The sequence below is a fragment of the Myotis nattereri genome (genome assembly GCF_964212035.1).
Source record: "Myotis nattereri genome assembly, chromosome: 3".
NCBI classification, from domain to species: domain Eukaryota; kingdom Metazoa; phylum Chordata; class Mammalia; order Chiroptera; family Vespertilionidae; genus Myotis; species Myotis nattereri.
In genome coordinates, this window is record NC_138077.1 from 67,703,156 (window position 1) to 67,728,716 (window position 25,561).

The following is a 25,561-nucleotide window of genomic DNA, read 5'->3' on the forward strand; positions in this document are numbered from 1 at the left end:
TTTAGGGGAACTCTCAGCTGCCCACTTTAGGGGTTCATCTTTAACAGCTACAAATTCCAAGAAGTAACTACTGTATCAGCCAGATTGTGGGACCTAGAGACTATTTCAGAGAGCCCATGAGAGGCTTAGGAGTCCTATAGAAATATATCCTATCTTCCTAGAATATAAGAAAACTAGTTATGTAATTTTTCTATGATGACTCTTTTTCTGCTTATTTCTCTGGATATTTTGCCTATCTGCTTAGTTTCTGGCTCCACCATGAACCATCTAGGGAGCGACCATGCCTTTCTTTGTTTGTCCCTACAGCATGGGAAGCAAAAATTGCACTCAGCCAGCATGCCTGCACTGCATTCCTTAGCAATGCCAGCAGGAGGGGCTTCCAGGGTTTGTGCGCAAGCTGACAGGTGAGCAGTCCCCTTCCACTATGGGGCTGTCTGCAACATCTGTGAGTGCAAACATGCAGATCCTGCCTAGGCAGAACTATTTGCTCCTTCTCACTCCATGGAGGTAATATAAAAATGTTCCATCTCTTCAGTTATAGTTATAATTCTATAACCAGAATTACAGTCTGTCTGTGTCTATCTCCCCCTTGGTTTGCAAACCTCTAGGAAGCTAAGTCCATGTTCAATTCATATGTAAATCCCTGCTAGAGTATCAACATGATATCCATCTCACAGTAAGCATGCACCAAAAATATTTATTGGGTTTGAACTTGAACACCTAAATTCACGGTACCTTGAGTCACAGTCTTGTAGCAAGTTAAAAAGCATATACAGTAAGTCCTCACTTAACATCATCGAAAGGTTCTTGTAGTTGTGGTGTGAAATGATGTATAATGAAACCGAATTTTACTATAGGCCAGTTGATATAAACAAGAGTTAAGTTCCTACAGTATCTCATTAACATTAGAACGTAACAAAGGTGAACAAAATAAGTTATTTGAGAGCCTGCTGTACTAATTAAGATAAATTCAGTTATACATAAAGTAAATGAAAAATGGCTGAATATGTTTACCTCTCTTTATTAAAAAAAGAAGGAAAAGAGAAATGTAAAACAAAAAAGGCATTTTTATCCTGCATATATACCCACTGAACAAATGTTTGCTCATGTTGACTTCTCTGTATTCCAATGTCTGTGTCCTAATGGGCAACAATATTTTAAAGCTAAAAACAAAAGAAAGAAAAGCAGGAAGAGAGTAAAAAATTAACTCATGGCTTATACCTCTCTGGAAGATTCATCCATCTGGTCATTTATATCTTTGATTTTTTGTTCAAGTTCCTCGAGGTTGTTCAGAATTGTTATCCGGGTCTCCTCCATTGCAGCCAGCTCCTGAATCCTTTGTTCCTCACTTATGCCCTCTGGGGTCTGCAATCAATCGACACAGAAAAGAGATGTTCACACTTGAATTCCAGAATTTCCCAGTTCATGAACCAGCCCCAGGTCTAATGTTTCCGCCTCCAGTCCTATCTGGATTCAACAGCAGCCTTTTGATAGTTTAGTAGGAACTCTGCATTTCCCCACAGAATCTCAGCAGTTGGGCTCTTAGACTAGCTCACAGAATTTATAAATTCATATATTTTTAAAATGAAATAACTAAGGTTATACAGATGAAGAAACTGGTCCACAGAGATTGTAGTTACTTCTTTACAAGGCAGAGACCTAGAACCTAGGCAAGACTTTGACCTCTTCCTCAGGGATCTCTTGGGCATGCTGCTGCCTTTCATTACAAACTCCATATCTCTCCCATCTCCAAGTGAAAACATCTACAACTGTCTCTGGAATCTCTACCATACTATTGGGTCCTACTGCTAGGGTCATCTGCAAGTGAGCTTTCATGCTTATTTCTTTCTTTCCAACACAAGGTGGAAAAAAGCAAGGGCACATCCCATGTGGCCCAATCTCACTAAATGTCCCACAAAGTTAATTATCAGAACAAAACAGGCTTAATTACTTCTATGATCCCCTCCCCCAGTGATTTAAAATGAGACACCTACTATTAAGTTAATTCACATTTTGCTTTTTGTGTTAGCACACTACTTACATCTTATAGGATCTTCTTTCTATATAATGTTTAAGACACTATCTGGAAAATAGCCTTTAGTGAAATGAAACAAGGCCCTGGCCATCATTCATAAAATTATGTCATAAAAAAATGAGTTCCTAAGCAAGAAACGAGAAAATCAAGAAAGAAATTAAGTGAGAGAAGGCATACTTACTCCCCTGAACAGTTATGCCAAACTAGAGGCCCAGTGCATGACATTTGTGCATGGGTAGGGTCCCTAAAACTGGCTGGTGATCAGGGCCAATCAGGGGCCTTCCTTTTGGCTGCCAGCTGGGGCCTCCCTTCCCTGGCTGCCAGCTGGGGCCTTCTTTCATTCCGTGCCTCCCCCTAGTGGTCAGTGAACGTCATAGTGAGCAATGAAACTCCCTATCTCTGGTTGAACTCCTGAGGGGACACTTTGCATATTAGGCTTTTATATATATAAATGCCCAGGGAAAAGGGAATGTTGATCATACACACAGCCAAAATATCACTGCTTGTTATTTTAAGAAAAAAATATAGTGAATTGCAAATAGCAAATTTCAAGAATTCAGGTTAATTATCTTGTGTATCACCAAGTAGAGACCAGTCTTACTGTATGTCAAGAAATGCTGGTATATTTAAGTTTCATTACTCTTTAAAAAAGGTGTAATTTTTTTCATCAGTAAGTCAATGATTCTATAATTTCACAATTAGAAATTAAAAGCAGGTCAGATAAGTAAATTATTTACGATTATTCACTAATCATTAAAAGAAATACTCAAATGAAAAACTATTAAAATTTATTGTATCTCATTAAGTTCATTTAATTTATTTAAAAAATCCTGAAAATAACTTTAAGAAGATAGGCATCATATTGTGTTCTTTTATTAATATTCTTTACTCTGTACCCCACTTGCTGCTTGCTCCTTAATGAGACTAAATGATTGGGAAGTGACAAGTATCTCAGGTTGACTAGAACAAGGTTGCAGCCCTTCCAAGCTGTGACATTTAGCTTTCTAATTGCCACCTGAAATCTGTATCTTATTGACTAATAAAACAACTGTGACCTTTTTACTGCAGACAATGAATCGCATTGTCCTAGTACTTAGGTGCTTGAGGTAGGGCCTGAGGAATTCCTGTAACAGTGCATGGCATTCCGAAATCACTGACATGTAATCCTAGCAGGAAAGCCTCAAGAAGGCCGGCATCCTGTTGGGTCAACATTTCATATTAGATTTCAACTTTCAACATGGTTTAAAAATATCTCTCCCACTGGTGGAAGCAAAGCATTAAGAGAAAACAAAAACCGAACAATCTTCAAAACCATAAAGACAGGTAATAGTGGCAATTATAAGAATCTGTATAACACAAAGTTTCACAATAGGTATATTTAATAATAACTGGAGAGGCTGTTTATAGCAATACATACCATCTAGAAAATTACTGTGTGTTTATTTATAAAAAGCAAAATCTTTAAAAGGAATTCTAAAACTCTGGTTTGTGATAGAATAGGGTGTGGATGTAGACCTCATTTATATCAAAATAAAGAAAACCAATAGAGAGCCATGGGTGTGGTGGCCACTAAATATCTTTAGCTTTATAGGGAAAGAGAAAGCTTTAATTTTAATCTCTCTGGGATATTTTTATTGTAATGGATAGGATTCCACTGGGAGTGACATTATTTAATAAGCCCATTACACATGTATGTGCATCCCCAAGTATGCCATCTCTACAGTAACAGATAGACACAGAGAAAGGGGAGAGAGGATAGGAACTTTGCATCTGCCTTTTTTTGTAGATCTCTTCTTAGAAACATCTTGCAACCAGACAAGGATGCAAGTGTGAGGGTTTTCCACTGTAGACAAAGTGATTACTCAAAAGGAGAAGAGTGAAAAGTACTCATCACAAAGAAGAAAACATTTTTTGGTAACTATATGAGGTGATAAATGTTAACAAAATTTATTGTGGGAATTGTTTTGCAATATATGTTAGTCAAGCCATTATACTGTATACCTTAAACTTAGATGCTGTGGTATGTCAATTATATCTGAATAAAATGGCAGCCAAAGGAGAAGAGTAAGGTACTCTTAACTTTCACCTCAGGTGGTGGCAGACAGGTTGATAAAAGCTCATTAAAATTAGCTTATTTACAAAGTTATCTGTACCTTTAAGTGTTTGGTAAAGCAAGTTCCAGAATGGTTATCTCCAGGTGCCTAAATATCATTAAAATCTTTGTTTTATTAAATTGGCTTAGAGTTTTTTCACATTCCTCTCTACACTAATCCTTAGATGGATTAATAACAAACACTGTACTTTTAAAATAATTCAGTGAGCAGATTACTCCAAGAGGAAGGGCACCAAAAACAAATGGCCAGAACTTCTTAATAAGATTCTATCTCCTGTCTTGAGGTAACATATGTCTGTCTTCAAAAAGTAATAAATGAAAAATGCATTCTCGGGAACCCGTCGCCCTCTCCCTGGCACTGTCTACGCTGCTATGTGCAAACCACAGGAGCCCCTGACGTTTCCTGTCTCCCAGGAGGCACAGTCCGATGCTGCTCCAAGCCCAGAGGCCTCCTAGTCCACAAAGCACATTTGAGCAATGGAAAACATCTGTCCTGCTCTGCTCACTTACGTACCAACAGCTTTCTCGTCACAGTCCTCTTCAGGAGGAAACCTGTCTCCAAAAGGATGATCCTTAGGGAGAGCTTACAGCTTAGCATCAGAACAAAATCTAGCAGATCTCCATAAGAGAAGACATGTGAAAGGACTTAGGATAAAAAGGTAGCAAAGGATTTCTGAGAAAACACAATGTGACAACAGGTCAAACTACCAAATGATGGATCATTCACTGTGCCTGAAAGACAACTCTTGAGTTTCCTTCCAGATCCTAGTTTTTTTTAACAGTTGCATCTTTCTGGCAATACAGACAGATGTCCTATTTGAAGTTCCTCTCCACAGAGAATTAGAAAAGTAGATGTGGTCATTAGAAGGAAGAAGGGATTGGACAGTCTAGAGTCTTGATGGTCATGATGTATACAATGGGAGAATTCAAGGTAGGTGACTTCTGACCAAGAGCACTCAACTTTTTTAACAAGAAAAATCTTGTTGCAGCCAAACAAACAAAAATAAAAACAAATGAATAAACTCTCCTGAATAGTACTCAGTGTAATAAATTACCTCCAGAATTTAGTACCATGATGACATATTTCTTGTAAAGAATCAGTAAGTGTCCTTCTCTTATAACAACAACAACAACAATAACTACCGTATATTTTTTATATTTGACTAGAGGCCTGGTGCACGAAATTTGTGCACTTGAGGAAGGGGGGCATCCCTCAGGCTGGCCTGTGCCCTCTCACAGTCCAGGAGCCCTCAGGGGTTTGTCCAACTGGGCCTAAGCCGTCAGTTGGACATCTTTAGCACTTCTGCAGATGCCAGCATGAGCCCGGCTTCTGGGCTTCTGGCTGAGCAGCACTCCCTCTGTGGGAGCACACTGACCACCAAAGGCATCCTGCATTGAGAGTCTGCCCCCTGGTGGTCAGTGTGCATCATAACAACCAGTCATTCTGCCATTCAGTCTATTTGCATATTAGCCTTTTATTATATAGACCAGAGGCCCGGTGCACGAAATTCGTGCACTGGAGGGTGGAGTGAGGGGTCCTCAGCCCGGCCTACACCCTCTTGCAGTCCGGGACCCCTTGAGGGATGTCTGCTAAGCAGGCAGTCAGACATTCCTCTTGTAGTCCAGGGCTCTGGCAGTCCAGGACCCCTTACTCCTTACCTCCTGCCTGCAGTGGAGGTGGGAGAGGCTCCTGCCACTGCTACTGTGCTTGCCAGCTGTGAGTTCGGCTTCTGGCTGAGCGGTGCTTCTCCTGAGGGAGCATACTGACCACCAGGGGGCAACTCCTGCGTTTAGCATCTGCCCCCTGGTGGCCAGTGTGCGTCATAGCGACGGGTTGTTCGCCCGTCCTTCCACCATTCGATCTATTTGCATATTAGGGTTTTATTATGTAGGATTCTTTGGCCATGACTGCCAAGAATCTCAGAGTCTAAGTGGTCAGAGCTACTTAAATAAATAAATTAACTAGTCCTATTTATTCTTAAATAAATAAATTCTTTTGATTATGGTACTTGCTTTCCCAGACTCTTTTTCCTGTTTTTTACTATCTTGGTGTTCTAATTTTATTGTAATAAAATACTTATCTTCTAATATATTTTATTATAAAGTGCTCTTAAATCCTTTCTAGAGAACCGGTAGGAGCATTTTTTAAAATTTTATAGAAAAATAATTCTTAACCTGTGTGAAAAAATAGCAGCAAAAATTTTTCCTTGAACTCCATTTTAAAAATCCTCAAATTTGAAAGACATTTTAAAATCAGCAAACGACCAGCAAACTTAATAATAACTATGATGAAATATAAATTTTAAACTTTTATATGTCCAAAAACTTTCACAAAAAAGCCAAAAGTCAAAGTCACCATTCATGATAAAAGGCTAATTTCATTACCAAAATAGTTATTACTCAGTAAAAACAAGCAATTTTCCAAAAATTGGGTGAGGAACATAAATAAATGTATTTAAATACAAATTAGCAACTAAAACAGTAAAAATATGCCCACTTTCATGCATATTAAAGACAAGCTAATTACACCTATTAGCTTAGCAAATCAAGAAATTCTGATAATAAACAGCCTTACGAAGTGTATGGAGAACGAGGTGTGTTCATAAAATAAACTGTGGAAAGTGTAATTCTTTTGAGAGCACAATTTGGAAATATTGATTAAAATAAAAAATATACAAACTTGTTTACCTAGTGTTCCACTTTTAGTAAGCGATCTCAGAGATAGTATTTGCACAATATATATATCCTACAAAATTTGCTGCATGTAGATTTTACTAGTCAAAAATTGGAAACAACTTAAATAGTATTCCCAAACATAGACCACTAGTCAGCCATTGAAATGAATGAGGTAAAGCTGTGTATACTAATATGCAAAGATGCTCAAGACATTTAGGGAGGGGAAAAATGCAGAACACTATGTATATGTCTATGCCTATAATATATGGCCGTGTACACACAGAAATATTAGGAAAGCATGTAAAACACTTTGTGTTTATCTCTCAGGTGTACAACTCAGAAGGGACAGAATGGAGAGAGACCTTTTTTCTACTTTTCTGAGCTGCTATATTTTTTACAGTGCAAGCTTACTGCTTTATAATAAACACTAATTTGCTACACCTTGCTAAGACCTCTTAAACTGAAGCTTCACTGAACACATTTGGCAAACAAGCATGATAGAGCCTCTAGTCTCTACGCCAATGCTGATGCCTAGTTCCGGGCCCGCAATCCCAGTCTCTCTGCTCTGTCTCCTTTACCTTTGGCAGGATACTTAGGTAAGAGGACTCGTTGGAAGCTTTCAGAAAGGCAGAGGGGGGCGGTGGGGGAGTCCTGGCGAGGTCCCTGAGCAGTTCCTCGTTCATGGCGCTCCTGGGGGAAAGGAAGCTGGCAGTGCTCTGACTCAGGCTCCCGAAGACTGCCACGTCCGCCTCGTGGCCAGCGCCTTTCTGGTGGCACCTGTATCTGACATCGGGGTTCACCAGGGCTTCTTCAAACACAGATTCCTCATCAGAGATCTGCAGTTTCTCAAGCTCCTTATTGATTTTCTGCACATCTGCCACGGTGGTGCCAAGGGACAAGCGACTGTCAGGCTTCGTGTATTCAGCACAGAGGCTGAGGATGGTCTCCAGACGCTGTCTCTCCTAAAACACGAGGGGAGGAGAAGGTCAGTGAGTCTGTGAGAATGGAGACAACTCCAGATAGAAAGAATGAAGAGGCTGGGACCACTGGTGATTTTGTCCCACACAAGAACCCACAGACACTTGGCTGGGGATGATTTCCATCTTCTCTGATGGACACATACAAGGATCCAGATGACACCAAGGTTAACAATGTCTGACATTCCTCCCAACCTATATTCTGGGCTGTCCCCTTTACCTGTACATACCAGTGCTGGTCCTAGCCCATAGAAGCAATCAGTAAGCCTTTTCTTGATTTAACAATTTTCCAAACACTTGAAAGGGTTTTTAAATCTCTGTTTTAAAAAATCTTCACCATCCACCTCACTCCCTGTACCTATCTGCCTTCAACAATATCTAGCTCTTTCATCACTACAGATTTAGTATTTGTCCTTAAAATATATTTTCTAAGTTCCTATAGAAATATCATTCTACTGTTAGACACACACAAAAAAAATATAAGATTTTTTTAAATTTAATAGGCATATCTAGGTCATCATTTTATTTCTTGAAATGATTCAAAAATTTCAGCTCCTTTTTATGTTTCATCACCATGTGAAGGTATTTTCCACCAATTTCTCACATGAGTAATTGAAATGATAAAAAGGTGGGAATGTTGCATGAAAATGAAAACTATTTGATGTCGTGTCCAGACAGAAAGACAACAATGTAGTTCAGATTCTGAGATCATTAAATCCTTGATTCATTTAACTGAAAAATAAGATGATTGTTCATTTGTTTTTAAAAAGCAATATATAGGCCATTGATGTCTATAATGGTACCACTAACTGAAACCCCCTCATTCCCCATGCAAAACAAGTAGATAGGATATGATTCTTGACTTGAAATAAATTTACTAAATATTCGTGAACAACAGGGTATAATTTACAAAATGCTTATCATAAGCCTAGACAGCACTGTTTGGATTGGGGAATCTCAACATCTTCACCTTAATTTTAATGTCTAAGGGGAAAGAAAAAAAATAAAGTAACAAAAAACATCTGTTGTGATTAAATCTACCACACTGAAAAGAGAATTCAAAGCCTTCTAGAGAAAAGCATTTTCCAAACCGGTCGTCAGTTACAAAATAGAAAACTTTTAAATAGCACTGGGCTGCTATTTTCAATTTCTAATTGCAGCAAATCTATAAGGACAAAATCCCGAAGGCAGTTTGCTTTTTATTAGTCAAAGGAGTGTCAAGTAGAAAAGTCAAGTAGGTACAGAGCAACATAATTCCCTGGTTTCCATCAAATACATTCATTAAATGACAAAATAGAAGTCATTTGAGTTGTATCTGACTTTTATCTGGCTTCTAAACATGCCCCCAACCCCCCCAAATGCAATAGCTTGATCAAAAGGACTATTAAACTGGTTGCTATAAGCCCCCACCTCCCTTTCACTGCCTGAACTTCTGGACTCCAGCTGCAGCTCCGTCCTCATGGCCTCTTCCCACTGCAGGCACTCAGAGCCACACACCCGCATCCCGGGAGTGCTGCACCCTGTCCATCCAGGAGCCCGGTCCTTATTTATCTCCACAGCTGCCACCAGCTGCCAAGCCCTACCCATCTCAGCTCTATGGGGAGGGTTGGGAGGGGGTGGACTCAGCATTCATTGCCTTATTTTAAACCCCTCCAACCATCCGGAATATGCAAAAAAGAACCTGCAAGGGGATGTGTGAGGAAGGGGGCAGGACTGAGATGTTACATTTTACTCCTCTCAATAGCATCTACCTTAGAGGCTAATCTCCAAAGGAAAGTGTTCTTTCTACCCTTTAGGTAAATTAAGTTGAAGCATCTATGATCTAGAGAGATTACAGAGTGTATAAATGAGCCTGGACATTACAGTTGGGATTTTTTGGAAATTGTCAATTTCCATTTACCAGGGCTCTCAGGACATGTGGCCTTCGAAAGCATAAAAGGTACTTCTGCCTGGCCTATAATACAGCAAAATTCCTCCCACATCTCCTTCCCAAAATAGTTTCTTTTGCTGCCAGTGCTCTTGCTTAATTCCCGAAGGAATAAATGATCCCAGCCCGAAGATGAATGCTATTTCAGAGAATGAAACGCAGCATTCAACGGCTTGTACACAGGAAGTTCGGTCTACTGGTATGTGCTTCTCTATTCTTATCACCCCATTCACAAGCCAGTCTGTCTAGGCTTGAATCACACACACACACACACACACACACACACACACACACACACACCACTGCTGCCCACGAGTCTATAACAAATTCAGGCCGCACCGTGGCACATTGGCCCCATAAAAGTGGCACCAAAGAAAAATAAACTGATGAAAAGTGCGTCAGAACAAAGTCTGCAAGGCATTTCGGAAAGCACTACAAGAAGCCTTTTAAGGAAAACCCTGAACAGAATTTCCCCTCAGACAATAATTCTCCCTTGAGTCTGTTTCGCTCTGGAGTTTTGTTCCTTCCCATTCATCACACCAATATTCTCCACTCTGCATGACCTAAAACCAGGGTGACTGCTCCAGACCAGGACACTCAGAATCCAATAGGGCACTATTAATAATTATGCTGGAACATCAAGTGCAAACTGGGACTGCCAAACTCCCTTAAGTTCGATTTCCTTTGGCATTTCACCTGGTGATATGCCAAGTTGGGAGGCTACCCTCTTGGGAGATCTTTACGTCCTACCTCCTTTCCAAACCAGCAATTTACTGCACATTCTCCTGAAAAGCCACCAGTACAGAACCCAAATATCCACATGGTCCATGCTGCTAGGGTTGAGAAAGTAGGTCACTTCAAAACAAATGATTTCAAATACATTTTTATTTTTTCTCCCTCTCCATTGCCCCTTTCCTCCATCCCTGTGTACCACATGTATCAAATCAAAGAAAGCTTTTTTTAAATATATATATTATATATTTTATTGATTTTTTACAGAGAGGAAGGGAGAGGGATAGAGAGTCAGAAACATCGATGAGAGAGAAACATCGATTCAGCTGCCTCCTGCACACTCCCCACTGGGTATGCGCCCGTAACCAAGGTACATGCCCTTGACCGGAATCGAACCTGGGACCCCTCAGTCCGCAGGCCGACGCTCTATCCACTGAGCCAAACCGGTCAGGGCCAAAGAAAGCTTTGAAGGAGACACAAGATGTGACAAAATATACCTGAAGAAAATGGCGTGCAATACTTTCCCTCAGGTTTAAAAAGAGTAAACAAACAGAGTGTTCCTTCCTTTGCAGGGGAATGTGTCGGGCATTGCCCCACTGCAGTTCCCAGCCCTCAGTTCACAGTTCGCATCCATCTCCTCAAACCATCCAGTCTCCTTGGAATCAACTACAGCTAGTCTAGGCCATAGGACTCTAAATATAATGCAGAAATAAATTAAGCAGAAAACTAAGCATAGTTTAAAAAAAATTAAATCCTCCCGTTATAATTACATATATTGAGTCATTACATGAACCATAGGTCAATCTTTAATGTTGGATATAATTTAGTTGAAAGGAGATTGTTTTTTTCTTAAGAGGAACCTTTATAACTGATAAGTATGACTTTACTTCTCTCTACTGTTAACCCTAGAGATTCAGTATCTCCCCAATCTTCAATTCAACAGATATTTTAAGTTACTCAATGCCCAGTAATATGCTGGTGATACCAAGTTGAAAAAAGACAACATTTCTAGCCTAAAAACTTCAACAGAAGGCACAAATGGGTAATCAATTAAAGAAAACAGTGATAACAGAGGTTTACAGAAAATTTATGAATTCACAGATAGAGAAGAAAAATTACAGAAAAACAAATTTGAGTTGAGTTCTCAAGAATAAATGAGTCTGTGTGACCTATTGAACAGCAGGGTGGGCAGGACATTTCTGTAAAGGAACCATATCATCAAAGGCATAGAGTGGTGGACTATCCCAATATGCCAGCAATCAGCAACGACTGTGTAGCTAGGGAGATGGGACTCTTCATAGGAAGAGGGATGAAGTACATACATAGAAATAGGCCAACTTTCTTCCTCTTTATATCAGGACTCAAGAGATCCCAATAGCCCTAAACAAACTGTTGAAATAAATTCATAGACCCTGGTCTGAAAGTGGATGGCAGAATGAGAAGAGCTGGGCTGACAGCATTATTTCCAGGACTCCACGAGCAAATTCTCATGTCTTCATTAGTGGGGGGACAATCGGGAGGAAAAACAGTAGCAATAAGTCTTTTATGTGAGTCTACTTGTTTTTAGAGATAAATGCTTTGGGATAGTAACTAAGGCTCCTAAGATCAGTTCTTTTTCTGGACACAGTGAAATGGTTCTTCCCTTCCCTACCCCAAATTAGATGTGACTATCAAACTTGCCTGGGCCAATGAAATGTGAGAAGCAATGTGTGTCACCTCTGCCTGAACAGCCAGTGTATGATTCATTGCACACCTTGCTTGCCACGGCGGAGCGACAGAGGGCTCCAGCCGCCTGAACCCTGAGTGGGGAAATGTGGAGTGGAAGCTTCATGCACTCCGTGCTGGACACACGGTGTATCATCACACAGCACGGTGGTTGGGGTAATGCTCCCTGACTCCACAGGGAGAGGCGAGTGGAAGCTTCACATTTGAAACCCCCTGACTCTGCCTTAAGCGTTTTTTTTTCTATTGGCTGATCTTTATCTGTAGCCTTTCCCTGTAATAAATGATAACTGTGACTAGAACACCTTTCAGTGGGTTCTGTAAGTCTTTCCACCAAATTATTAAACACGAAAAAGGTGTTGGGGAACTCCCTGAACTTGCAATTGGTGTCCAGTGAAGGTGGTCATGTGTAGAGACAGTGCCCTTTCACTGGTTTGCACACTTACCCAAACATTGCCTTAGTATTGTGTTTTTTTAAAAAAAAAAATCAGTTTAGAAAAAATGATCTGATTAAGAAATTGTATATATAAGTAAGGAGTTTTTATTGTTTGGTTTTACAAATTATCCTCATGGAAGTCACTTTAATATCTAGCTAAGAATATTTCAGTTTTTAGTCTGTCTGGGAAGTCCACATTCAGACTTGCGGTCAGGAAAACGCTTTATTCTTTACCCTTAGTTTAAACAAATGTGCATGTGTGCCTCATCGGAAAGGCTGAGCTGGAAAGAGGCCCAACTGATGCATGAGAGAGTAATGGCTTTGTGTGACCGTATCTGTTCTGGAGGGGACTGCAAGTTATTTGGAGAATTACTAATAACGTGATAGCTATTGATTGATTGGTAAACATGTGTTATGTGCAGATTAATACAAGGATATTGCATCATATACCCCTATTCTCCACCCATAGGAATGGATAACTGTATACTGAGGGAGGCTAAGACATATGTAAGCAACAAGGACAACATTTACCACTCAGTGGTTTTTCAGTACCTGCTTCTAAAATATACTCAGTGCACTCAGATACACAAACACACTGAGAGGAGATCAAGGCCCTCCTGTCTGAGCTCCCTGAAGTTCCCTCCTGTCACTATCTCTATGTGTCTGGTCCTCCTTCCTCCATTGCACACAGTGGCTAAAAGCATGAACTCTGGAGCCAGACTTCTTGGGTTTGCCTCCTGGTTCTGTTGCTACTTGTGTGGCTCCGGGAAAGCCATTCAGCTTCTCCCAGACTTCATTCTTCATGTAAGAAACAGAGGATTACTGGGGTATCTTCCTTATAGGATGGTCGAAAGTATTAAAATGCATAATATAATATATGGCTGGCACTTAGAATGCTGCCTGGGACAAAGTGAACACACGCTGTTATCTAAGGAGAGTCCCCAGGCTGAGCCCTCTGCCCGCGCCATTGCACCATATGCCCTCTCGCTGTCCTTGTGGGATATCCCAGTGATCCCTTCTCCGACACTCACTTCTGCTCTGTGACTGCATCCCCTCTGTCTGAAAAATAAAGAATAATTTTTATCATATTACTCAGTACATCTACTCTTCTACTTCCCTTCAGACCCCTCCACCTCTACAACTCCAATCACAAAGAAGTTGCTAGTGCTTAAACTTCATTCCCCCTCATTCCCACCCTTTGCAATCTAGAACAAGGTATTCTGCCTATAAGAGAAGGGGCACCTCTCAATTCTCCGGGAAAATCAGGAGTAAAGTGACCAGAAATAGGAGAAGTGCTTTGAAATAAAGGCATCAGGACTTTTTATGAAGGAAGCCACTCTCTGTGATCTTATATTTTAATGATTGTGGGGTAAACTGCCCTCTCTCCCCCACAGAACCACTGGACACTCAGGGCAGAATCTACGTGTCTAAGATTGATTACATGGAAAGAACATGGATTTGGATTTCCGGCACTTACCAGACCTCTAACCCAGAAAGTTATGATCAAGTTCAACCTCTCTGTTACCTGGTCTATAAAACAGAGATAAGTGTCTACCCTAGAGTTCTTGGGAGAATTCAATGTAGAATGTTTTATATACTTTATACTAAATAGTCTAAAGCCTGTGCCTGTCACATACCAGGTGCTCAGTGTTTGTTAACCACAATTAGAGATGGTTTCCATAAAAACTTGAAGTGAAATAGATCATTGTCTTTGGGTCCTGGGGAACCATCTCTAATATTGGTTAACAAGCAAACCTTAAGACCAAACCCAATTGTGTTCAGGCAAAGGAAATGCAGGGAAAAAATGTTTCTCTGAAAAAATGCACAAATTTACAGGATCCCTCTGCCATTCTGGAAGGAGGAAAAACAAATTCTTTGCGACCCCAATCCCTTCTGCATGGTGGGCAGGCACCTGCGCCTCTGCAATAAAGCTCTGCCCGGTCACCACAGCAGCCCAGGGACGAAGGAATCGTTCCAGCCCTCACTGCCGTTTGGTCCCTCAATTCCTGCCATTACAGGGCAGCATCAGGATGGGTAAAGTAAGCTAACAATTTTATAAACAGAAAACACAATAATTAAGACAAGAGTAAACTCTGTAAACCTACTTTTGGGCCACCCTGTATATTCCCTACAGCACATTAAGTCCAGCAGAGTAGCTTCTAGACATAAGCCTCCAAAAATCCATTCTCCTATCCAGGGCACACACTTCAGCCCTGACATAAAACCTAGGTTTCTACTTCACACTGCCTGTGGCTCCACCTTACACACCAGAAACCATCAGGGTCTCTGCCCTATCAGGGTGCAGCACTCAAATACCTGAGGACCTCATCATATCCTGCCTCTGCTTGTACTCAGATACTCGGTTCTTTCAGCCGCACTTCATAAATCAATTCCTCACGCTCCTGACCATTTTCTAAAAAATTATTATTACTCACCAGTGTCAACATCTTCCTTAAATCCTTACCTTCTACTATTTCTAGCTGTGTCTCTATTTTAGAAATACCCTGCACTTTAATATATATATGAATATAAAATAAGTATATATTTAATTATAGCACATTTACTAAGTGCATTTAATTATTATTAATGGTGGGAAGTAATCAACCAAAGAATTTGTATATATATATATGTATATATATATATATATACAAATATATATATTAGCTAGCAGTCATAAACTTATTTGATGAGAAATATATATATATGTATATATGTATATATATACATATATATATGTGTGTGTGTATATATATATATATATATATATATATATATATACGCATAACCCATGGACACAGATAATAGGGTGGTGAGGACCTGGGACTGGAGGGGAGATTAGGGAGACAGGGGGCAGGGGGCGGGCTAGAAGGGATCAATGGGGGAAAATGAGGGACATATGTAACACTTTCAACAATAAAGATTTTAAAAAAATAGATGTAATACTTTAATATGTAATATGTCATATAATTAATAGGTTTTTTATATATACATATATATGCTGATGTAACATTTACTTTTATTTTCATTCCATCAAACATGTCTTAAAATATTATCACTTGATTTAATTAATCCTGTTGCTTTTTAACTCAAGAATGTTTTTCTCGATTTGCTTTTCCACCAATTATTTGCTTTTGTTAGGCAGACAAGTCAATCTGTAACACAATGATCACCTAACTAGGATCTTCTGTACTTCAGTCCTTTTCCTGATGCTGTTCACATCATGTTGCCATTTAAAATCTACTGGCATGGTAGTTACAGAATAATCATGGGGAATGTAAAGTACAGCACAGGAAGTATAGTCAATAATATTGTAATAACTGTATGATGTCCAATGGGTACTAGATTTATCAGGGTAATCACTTTGTAAGTTATATAAATATCTAATCACTGGGTTGAATACTTGAAACTAATGTAATATTGTGTGTCAATGTAACTGAAAACCAAATTTTTTAAAATCAAATGGTAGACTTGAGGTTTATGAAAAGTTTTACTGTTACTTGGGTTTAGTGAATTAGTCTTATTCCTTTTAATTCTACTTAGCATTTTTTCAAAATCGTCCTTTCCCGAAGTCTAAAAAACAAACCCAGAACTGGGATATGGTTTTAGCAATTTTGAGTGAGGAACATCAATTCTTCCAAACCAAAATTCTTCAACCAAACATGTCCCAACAGAAAGGTTTGCTCCTTGTGGTCACTTAGACTTCAACAGAGCAAAATTCTTGCATGTTTGAACTTGGAAACACTAATCATTTCATTGACTTCTGCTTCTGGGAAGAAGTACTAAGTACAACGAGGAACCCTGGACATTTTATAGAATATAAAAGACAAACATAAGAAGACTATGAAACATGGAGAAAGGCAGCAGATCAGAGGAACCCTGGACATTTTATAGTATATAAGACAAACATAAGAAGCCTATGAAACACGGAGAAAGGCAGCGGATCAGCTAGGAAGTAGGACCTGAGGAAAAACACAGAAGTGAGTCCCCTGGGATTTCCTTGTCCACATACATCCCAGATTGTGAGCTAAAGAGAGGCAACAACATGCAACACCCTCGCTCAATCTGCAGGGAATTATGCAGAGTGAATAAAGCTGAAATCAAAAGGTTACATAGCATAAGCTTGCATTTATGTACTATTCTTGAAATGAAGAACAGATGAGCCAGGGGTCAAGGAGGAGGTGAGGGTAGGTAGGAGGAAAGTGGGAGTGGCTATAAAAGGGCAATAGGACAAACCCCTGTGGTGTTAGAACTGCTCTGTATCTTGACTGTATCAAGTTCAATATCCTGGTTGTGATATTGTACTATAGTTTGCAACATGTTACCACTGGAGGAAACTGGGTATAAAATACACAGATCTCCAAATTATTTCTTATAATTGCACTTGAATCTACAATTTCCTAAGAAGATTAACTTTTGGGGGGGAGGGGAGAACATGCCTTCTAATAGGTCTTAACTTGCACTTTGAGATGGCTGAATCAAAATTATTCTGTTGAAAAAGTGGTGAATGTATTTGCATTGTAATACTTGTTTTAGACTACAAATAAAGCTCAAACTTTAAAAATATCCTTCATAGCAAATATTCACATGAACTTTTCTAGAATTGAGGAAGAAAATTTTTCATTGTCAGAATTAGCTAGCAGTCATAAACTTATTTGATGAGAAATTTTAAAAAGGTAGATAATAAATGGCTTTTAATTTAGAGATATTAAGTAATTTGAAAAACAAATATGGAGATCACTTTTCCTAGAAAATATCAATAGCACTCCCTCATCAGCCCATTCCTATGTACCTGTTGATATACTATATTCTGAATTTCATCTAGTTTGTACATTTTTCTATAAAATTTGAGCTTTATTTCTCATTTAACAACAAGTCCTTGTGTATACTGGCTTATCAAGTTTTAAAAAGAATGAGGCTTTTTCCATATTCATGGCGTATAGGGCCTCCTTTTCGTCTAAATTACCTTTTATATTTCAGCATTTAACCTGAGAATGCTAACTTATGTTAAGTACTATTCACAGTACAGGTCCCTCAGTTCTGAGGAGGGATTTCTAAATGTGTGGCACCATCAAGAGGCAATAGCTTGCACTGCCACTGTAATAAGAACCTAGGTAGGGTTTGCTTTCAAATACAGAAGAACCTACTTTTAATAGTAACTGTCACAGACTCCTGTACCACAGAATTACACTAAGACTTCAGCCCTCTGTTTCCCCAATGTGGAGCCACTAAATTGTTGCTAAACACTACTTTTCCCCTTTCTAACTCCCTCCCAGCCCTCCAAGTGAAAAAAAAAAAGTGGTAATTTTTTATTCTAGGTTAACTGGGGACAGCTGACAATCCTAATTTGCTCATGATTGTTTCAATACTTACTAAACATCTACATATATGCCAACAATTTTCTATTTAAAAGATAAAGTCTTTATTCTCTAGTGATTCAAGGTGATGTGACCAGAGATAAGTCTTTTTTATATTGCCCACAGTTATATATTTACTTGTATTTTTAAAAAATATATCTTTATTGATTTCAGAGAGGAAGGGAGAGAGATAGAGTTAGAAACATCGATGATGAGAGAGAAACATCCATCAGCTGCCTCCTGCACACCCCCTCCTGGGGATGTGCCCACAACGGAGGTACATACCCTTGACCAGAATCCAACCTGGGACCCTTCAGGCCACAGGCCGATGCTCTATCCACTGAGCCAAACCGGTTAGGGCAATTAGAAATTAAAGACGTAGGCTTAGAAAATGGATGACTTAGTTATGCAGTAAATAGCATCACCAATTTAATCCTGTGCTGTGCAATATATCCTCACTAATTTCACTTTTTTCCCATTTTTCTTTTCTTTTTTTTTATATTTTATTGATTTTTTACAGAGAGGAAGGGAGAGAGATGGAGAGCCAGAAACATCGATGAGAGAGAAACATCGATCAGCTGCCTCCTGCACATCTCCCACTGGGGATGTGCCCGCAACCCAGACACATGCCCTTGACTGGAATCGAACCTGGGACCTCTCAGTCTGCAGGCTGACGCTCTATCCACTGAGCCAAACCGGTTTTGGCACCCATTTTTCTTAACATAAGAAAATTCTAGATTATGTGGTTCACATTTATGGCTCACATTATATTTCGGAGCTAGACTCTATAAACCATCCAAACAAGGCATAAAAGTGAAAGAAGGCAGGGAATCACAAAGAACTGTCTGACTGTTTTAAACATCAGAGCTAAGTAAAGCAAGACTCCACAGAAACAAGGCAGGCGTTGCTAAATTTGGTGATTAAATCATGTGATGTAATCATGGACATTCTGACTCAGAATACAGGAAGAGATTCATAGTACCTTAATATCCCTTTAGAAAGTTTGAGCCACGAAGTTTATTTGGTTAGAAAAACCAACCTCTCGCCCCATTTGCAGTTTAACTGGCTCACTTCCCACTAGTGCAAACATTTTTTAAAAATTAAAACTACAGTCAGGATGTAGCAAGAGGAAGGGCCACATCAGGAAGGAGCTGCCTTTCAAGTCAGACTAGAGGACAAAAGAGTTTTCAATACCCTAGCTTGCCTTCACATTCCAAACACATTCTACTTAAGAAAAAAAAAAGATGAATACTATGGCTAGGCAACGATAGTCATTCTCTTAACATTGTCCATCCTGCACCCAACCAAGAAATGCTGTCAAATTTGCGATACAGAAAGATCTGAATGCCCCAATATTGCTTCTGGGGCCAGGAGCCACTGAAGTGGATGCAGCAAGAAGCAGGTAGAAAAGCAACACACAGCAACAGGTAAAGTAACTTTCACCTGTTTCCTCTCTGGTCTTTCAAATAGTACCTGTGTCTTATTACCTTAAGATTAAACAACACATACATTTATGTTATAAAATTCCATAACTCCTTTAATATGCTCAATTACACTTTTACTTAATTTTGGAAACATTAGAGATCAATGATCTACTTAATAGTACACAGCCTTGGTTTTTTGTATGATCCAGGAGAGCACCAATTCTTCTAAAGACTGATATAAAATTTTCAAAATAAAGAAAAAAACCCTCATTTTTACATTTTCATTTTTAATTGAAAACGGGAAGGGAATTTCTCCATTCCTGGAAATAAAATGTATGCATTTGTGCTAATTTAGTTGCATCTTTTGTATAGAGCTTCACTATTACCTGGAGCTTAGTGTATAAACTTAAGGTTGAAATGTCTGGGAACTAAGGGTACAGCCTGCAGCACAAAATAAGGCAGTGGTTCTCAACCTTCTGGCCCTTTAAATACAGTTCCTCATGTTGTGACCCAACCATAAGATTACTTTCGTTACTATTTCATAACTGTAATGTTGCTACTGTTATGAATCGTAATGTAAATATCTGATATGCAGGATGGTCTTAGGCAACCCCTGTGAAAGGGTCGTTTGACTGCCAAAAGGGTCGTCACCCACAGGTTGAGAACCGCTGGAATAAGGACAGTCACAATAAGTGTCATGAATGAGCCAGAAACATTCATTTACTCTTCTCAAAAGCATGTAAGCAATGCTTCCCATTACCCTCGTCTAGGGGTTGGATGTACAGCAATGAGTAAGACAGACATAGTCCCTACCTCTGGCAACTTAAAATTTTTTAGTCATAAACTGCTTTCAGAGGAGCTATGCAAAACACCTTCCAAACAATAGAGAATTGTCTCAGACATTTCACCTGTTCAAATAATAACTGCCACGGAGATATTAACATGCACTTGAAAGAAAGCCAACCTTTATCTTCAATATGGTAGAGCATGTAAAAAGTTAGAAAACCGTATTCCATGATGCCTGATGAGAGCTGGCATCAGATTACAACATGTTTGAGAAATGAATACCAAGTCTGGTCTTACCGAGTTCTAACCAGCGACAATGCTGTTTATCAGGGCACCGCAGAGAACTGCCGTCACCCAGACAGAAGACATTGGATGGCTCTACAAAGCAATTTGTGGGAGGACATCGGTTCTCCACAATAGCACACAGATGCTTTGGTAATGGAACCAAGTGAATCCTCTCAGCCGCAGCAGGGTTTTCCTTCAGATTATTTTCCTTGTTTTCTTTTTAAAATTACTTAACTGCCCCAGACCATAAGAAGTACAAGATAGCCATCACTATCTCTGAATTACTGGGAGCATATCAAATGAGATGAATAAAAGAATATCCTGTCCACTTTATGATTTCTCTAGCCTCTGGAACATCCGTTTGTCAAAGGATCAGCATCCCAGCCCCCTAGAGATCCTCAGGCATTACTCCTAATTGGAAAATAATGCAGAAGTTGGAAGTTTAAACGACCATTGACCAGCCCTAAAGGACACCATGAGGTGTGAGAACTGAAATGCACACACTTCATGCACATTGGACCCAATCAAGACCTCACTTATTCTAGTAACGTGCTTCATTTGGAATATTTTATAATAAGGCTTGATATCTGATTTCTAAAATCATAAAAAAAGAAAAAGCTGGCATAATAAAAGCAAGGTTTGGCAGCTGAGAGCAAGAAAGAAGAAAATTATAAAAAGGTAAACATCTCAAATAGCACAGCAGTTGGAAGCTGCTTACTATAGACTCCAAAAAATTTATTATGCCTCATTAATAGGTCCTCAGAGGTTCATAATTAGGATTCAATCTTTAAGACTCAATGTAATTACCTTGAATTTTCAAATAAAGAATTAAAAGTAAAGAAAAAACACACCGATGAAACACTGCTATAATCAAAGCTAAGCCAAAAAATGCTGAAATTAGATTCATGAACTGGCTCTTTGGTTTCCTCATTAATGAGTTCAATAAATCTTTGGCATCTATTCATTCTGATTTGTGTAAGAGCTGTGTTTATTTTTTGAAAATTATGCTTTGACAATTTGGAAGTCCCAGTGAAAAGTCCAAGTGGACTGCATCGCTCAGGAAGTATATACCTCATGGGCTGGAAGCCCAGGCACAGCTTGCCTTGGCTCCCGGAGCAAATCCCAAATGGCAATAGATCTTGACCTTCACTGCCTGGATATTCTCTGAAGGTTTTGTTTTCCTACCCTGTGCTTTTGTTTTTGTTTCGGATTCTCAGCCAAGTTTGATTGGGGTTTTGGTTTGCAAACAACCTATAGTTATTATCCCCATTGGTGGCAGCAATGACTGGGAATCTGGTTCTGTGGTCTGACCACTTGGTGATCTGTCTAGTAGAACTGGAATCTAGTCTTGCTCAGGTGAAAGATGACTGGACATTTGTTTATTGTTGGTTTTAACTTGTTTGCTGCTTTTCTATTTGTGAGTTCAAATCAGGACAATATTTTGTGCCCAGTGGAAAAGCCATTAGTCTTGCTCCAGTGTTTACTTTTGATCTGTAGCAGAGGCCATTGAACTTACGCTCTAAGTTCTTTATTTGTCTGTGCTCTGTACCTGAGGTAGGGGGGGGGGCGGGGGGGGGGGACGGGGGGAGGAGGAATCACTTGTGTGAATGAAATATTTTCCTACCTCCTGGAGACAATAATAAATTAAAATATAAGGACCTCTGCTTCTGATTAGTTTATAGAGAGTAATAGCATTTAAATAAATCTCACATTTCCCAAATTCTACAAAATAAAATTCTAAGAATTTTGATGTGTTCCTTTTTGAGAAAAAGACCTTTCTCATCAAAACTGCTGACTTCATAAAGTATTTTTCCCCCTTAGGAAATATGTTTCCATGATGAAAGTGAATGCTTATATAAGTCAGACTGACTTGATAATCTTATTTTAAAAACAGCTCTTTTCCTTTTCCTTATTTAATCAGTATATAGTATAATTCAAGTATAATTTCATTTTAAATAGTTTGGATTTGGTTTATCATAAAGAGATTAGTTTATCTGAACTTCTTAAATGTCATACATTAGTTTACTTCAAAGATAAGCTAAGTTACTTTTATATGATGCTTAAGATTATGAAAAATATAAAATTTGTGCTCAACTAAACAAAATTATATGGGTGATCAACCTTTTAAAATCAATAAGTATGTTCTGTGATGTGTCAGCTTAAACCTAATTTCCAATATCTTTAAGTACCTTTGTCTTAAAGTGTCTGGTTGTTTCAGAATGAAAGAAAACCGTGAAGAACAAAAGTTGATGAAAATTTTAAAATTGGAGGTCTGCAGAAATGGAGCTTTATTTGACTTGGTTTGTAACACCTGCAAAGAGTTAAGTCTATAAAGACATAATAATACGCTAAAATTCTGGCAAAGTTTACAAAGGTTTATTTATGAAGTACTTATTTTTGTTAAATGTAATGCATGACAAGTACCCTATTAATGGAAAACTACAATGCAGTTATCTTTACTGAAACGGAACATTGGTCTTGGAGAAATCAGCCTATGCTTACGAAAGGCAGGAAAAATTTATTTTTTTGTGTAATCTGCCCGAGAAGCAGTTTCGGTATCTCACAAGAGGAACTTTGTGTACCTATGCTAACTGGGATATATCCTTGCATTTTTAAAATGACAAAAGTCACCCTAACTGGTTTGGCTCGGTGGATAGAGCGTTGGCCTGCAGACTGAAAGGTCCCAGGTTTGATTCCAGTCAAGGGCATGTACCTTGTTGCGGGCACAACCCCAGTAGGAGGTGTGTAGGAGGCAGCTGATCGATGTTTCTCTCTCATCGATGTTTCTAACTCTCTATCCCTCTCCCTTCCTCTCTGTAAAAAATCAACAAAATATATTTTTTAAAAAACAATAAAATAAAATAAAATGACAAAAATCTTCCTCGTTTCTAAATGATTTAAGACTTCTTGTTTATTATAAAATAACCCATTGTCACTTAATTATTAGGTAACCAAACTGCGAACACTTGTTGTTCAAAGACATGGACAATCCTATATTATTCAAGTGATAAAATTTCTGGTGAATATTTGATTTTGCCTTACCGAGATCAGACCCTAAATTTAGAAAGAAAAAAAAAATCTACGATATCTTTTATACCTGAACAATCTTTAAATTTTCCCAGAGGACCCCTGGGCAATCACAAGATTTTTTCCTTAATCCTACAAAAAAAAAAAAAAAAAAAAAGAAAAGCTAGAAACAATTAGGTTTGTTTTGTAGACCCCTTATTTATAAATAGGTCAAAACTATCAAGAATTGCATAGGAATACTTGTCAAATCAAATGAGAAGTTTGCCTTTCCCAGGATAATTTTGTACAGGTAAAATATCTTTAATAATAAAAGCATAATATGCTAATTAGACCAGACATCCTTCCGGACATCCTTCCGAATGACCTTACAGATGAAGCTGGGGCTGTGAGAGAAGCCCAGGTCCCAGGTTCCTGCCAGTGGCTGGAGGGAAGCCCAGGTCCCGGGTGCTGGAGGGAAGCTGGTGCCAGCAGCCAGGGGAAGGAAGGCCTGCTCTTGCACGAATTTCGTGCATTGGGCCTCTAGTTATAATACAAATAAAGATCAGAGATGCATACTTATGGAAAGGTTCTGGATATACCGTATATCAATGTCCTCATTATCTGTGATACATTCTTACCTTCGGGGAAACACTGATTAAATAAGACCAATGCCTTATGCCCCAATAGATTTTAGCTCTCCTTTTTGCTGACACTGTTTATTACATTAACCATAGATTAACCATGGCCATTTACTCTTAACCTCATCGTTAGTCTCTGCTTTTCTCTCATGTTTATCTAAAGACTCTGCTTAAGTTATAGGCTAGAATGTGCCTTAACAAAAAAAGACAGTCTCAGAGCCTCATTGGAAGAAGTTTGCCAGGTACTCTTCACTCTTGAGAGTTTAAAGAATAGACTTATGGGTAGAAGCTTCTCAGCTGACATTACATAGGCAAGTACAAGACAGTGCTAGGCAGCTGCATCAGATTTTCAGGACTTATTTTAGTCCAGAAATAGGTGACTTCATGTTAGCAATGACCCAAGATGCACAGGAATAAGAATGAATTACATAGAAATGATGGAACTGATACAGGAAATCTAATTTCTAAATGTAAATATGTGTTTTGGAAAATTACTGGTATTATTTTCAATGTTCTATTTTCTGATGGGAAGACCCTTTAGCATTCATCTTGTCCTATCTCTAACCTTCAATTTAGCTGACTATGATTTTGTAAACTAAATAAAACATTCTCTTAATGGTAGCTTGTTCTGCTTGGTCCCTCAGAAATCAGGAACCAATATTTTTCCTAAGACTCTTTACTTTTTAATGGCAGTAACATTACTTGCAGAGGCTCAATAGAATCTGTCCTCGGTTTTACTAGGATGTAATCAGACAAATATTCTATGCAACAGAATCCAAACCTAGACTGTCATATTTAAAAATAAGCATCATTTCATTAGCTATGACAAGCCCATTATTAAAGGAAAAGAGTTGTAACTTTATATTTGGAGCCACAAAGCTCTTCCAAGAAGTTGAACTGGGACCTACTGGTGGCTTACAAGGCATCAAGTTTCCAGGCAGTAAGGAAGGTCACTTGGGATTGCCAGGAGCCTCAGCAGATGTGGGGACACTAGAGGAAAGAGAAATTCACCAACACTTATAAGTGCTGAAGATGAAAGCCAGTGGAAATGAATTTTGAGTTTGCTTTCCTATGCTTGGAACACAAGAGTAAATAAGAGCATTTGAGGAAGATCTTTGGAGCGATGGAAAGCACTGAAATGTTCTTCTAGATTTCTTAATAAATTAAATAGATGTTCACTCTCCTACTCCATTAATAACAGTTGTTCAACACGGTACAGTAGTAGGTTTGCTATCCATATACAATACAGCTTTCATATGTTAATTAGAACTTCTTCTAACTTATGTCAGTGAATCAAGCCCAAATACAACGCCTTTTTCTGACCATGAAAAACCTCTGGAGATCATGATGACAAAGGAAACTGTCATATTGGAGCATCATCCAACAGACACACCCGAGGAATATCTAACTCCCTGAGGATACACACATTTGTATTCTTACTATTACATAT

The 25,561-nt window shown here is 38.9% G+C and overlaps 1 protein-coding gene across 1 annotated transcript in view; it reads right to left on the reverse strand.

Annotated features, from left to right (window-relative positions):
- PHLDB2 (pleckstrin homology like domain family B member 2) overlaps positions 1–25,561 on the reverse strand; it is a 229,086-nt gene that overhangs the window by 54,029 nt on the left and 149,496 nt on the right. The window contains exons 4-5 of the mRNA XM_081086409.1: positions 7,403–7,786; positions 1,222–1,365 (exon numbers count right to left, since the gene is read on the reverse strand). Coding sequence (XP_080942535.1) covers positions 1,222–1,365; positions 7,403–7,786 — 528 coding nt within the window. The remainder of the gene's footprint in view (positions 1–1,221; positions 1,366–7,402; positions 7,787–25,561) is intronic.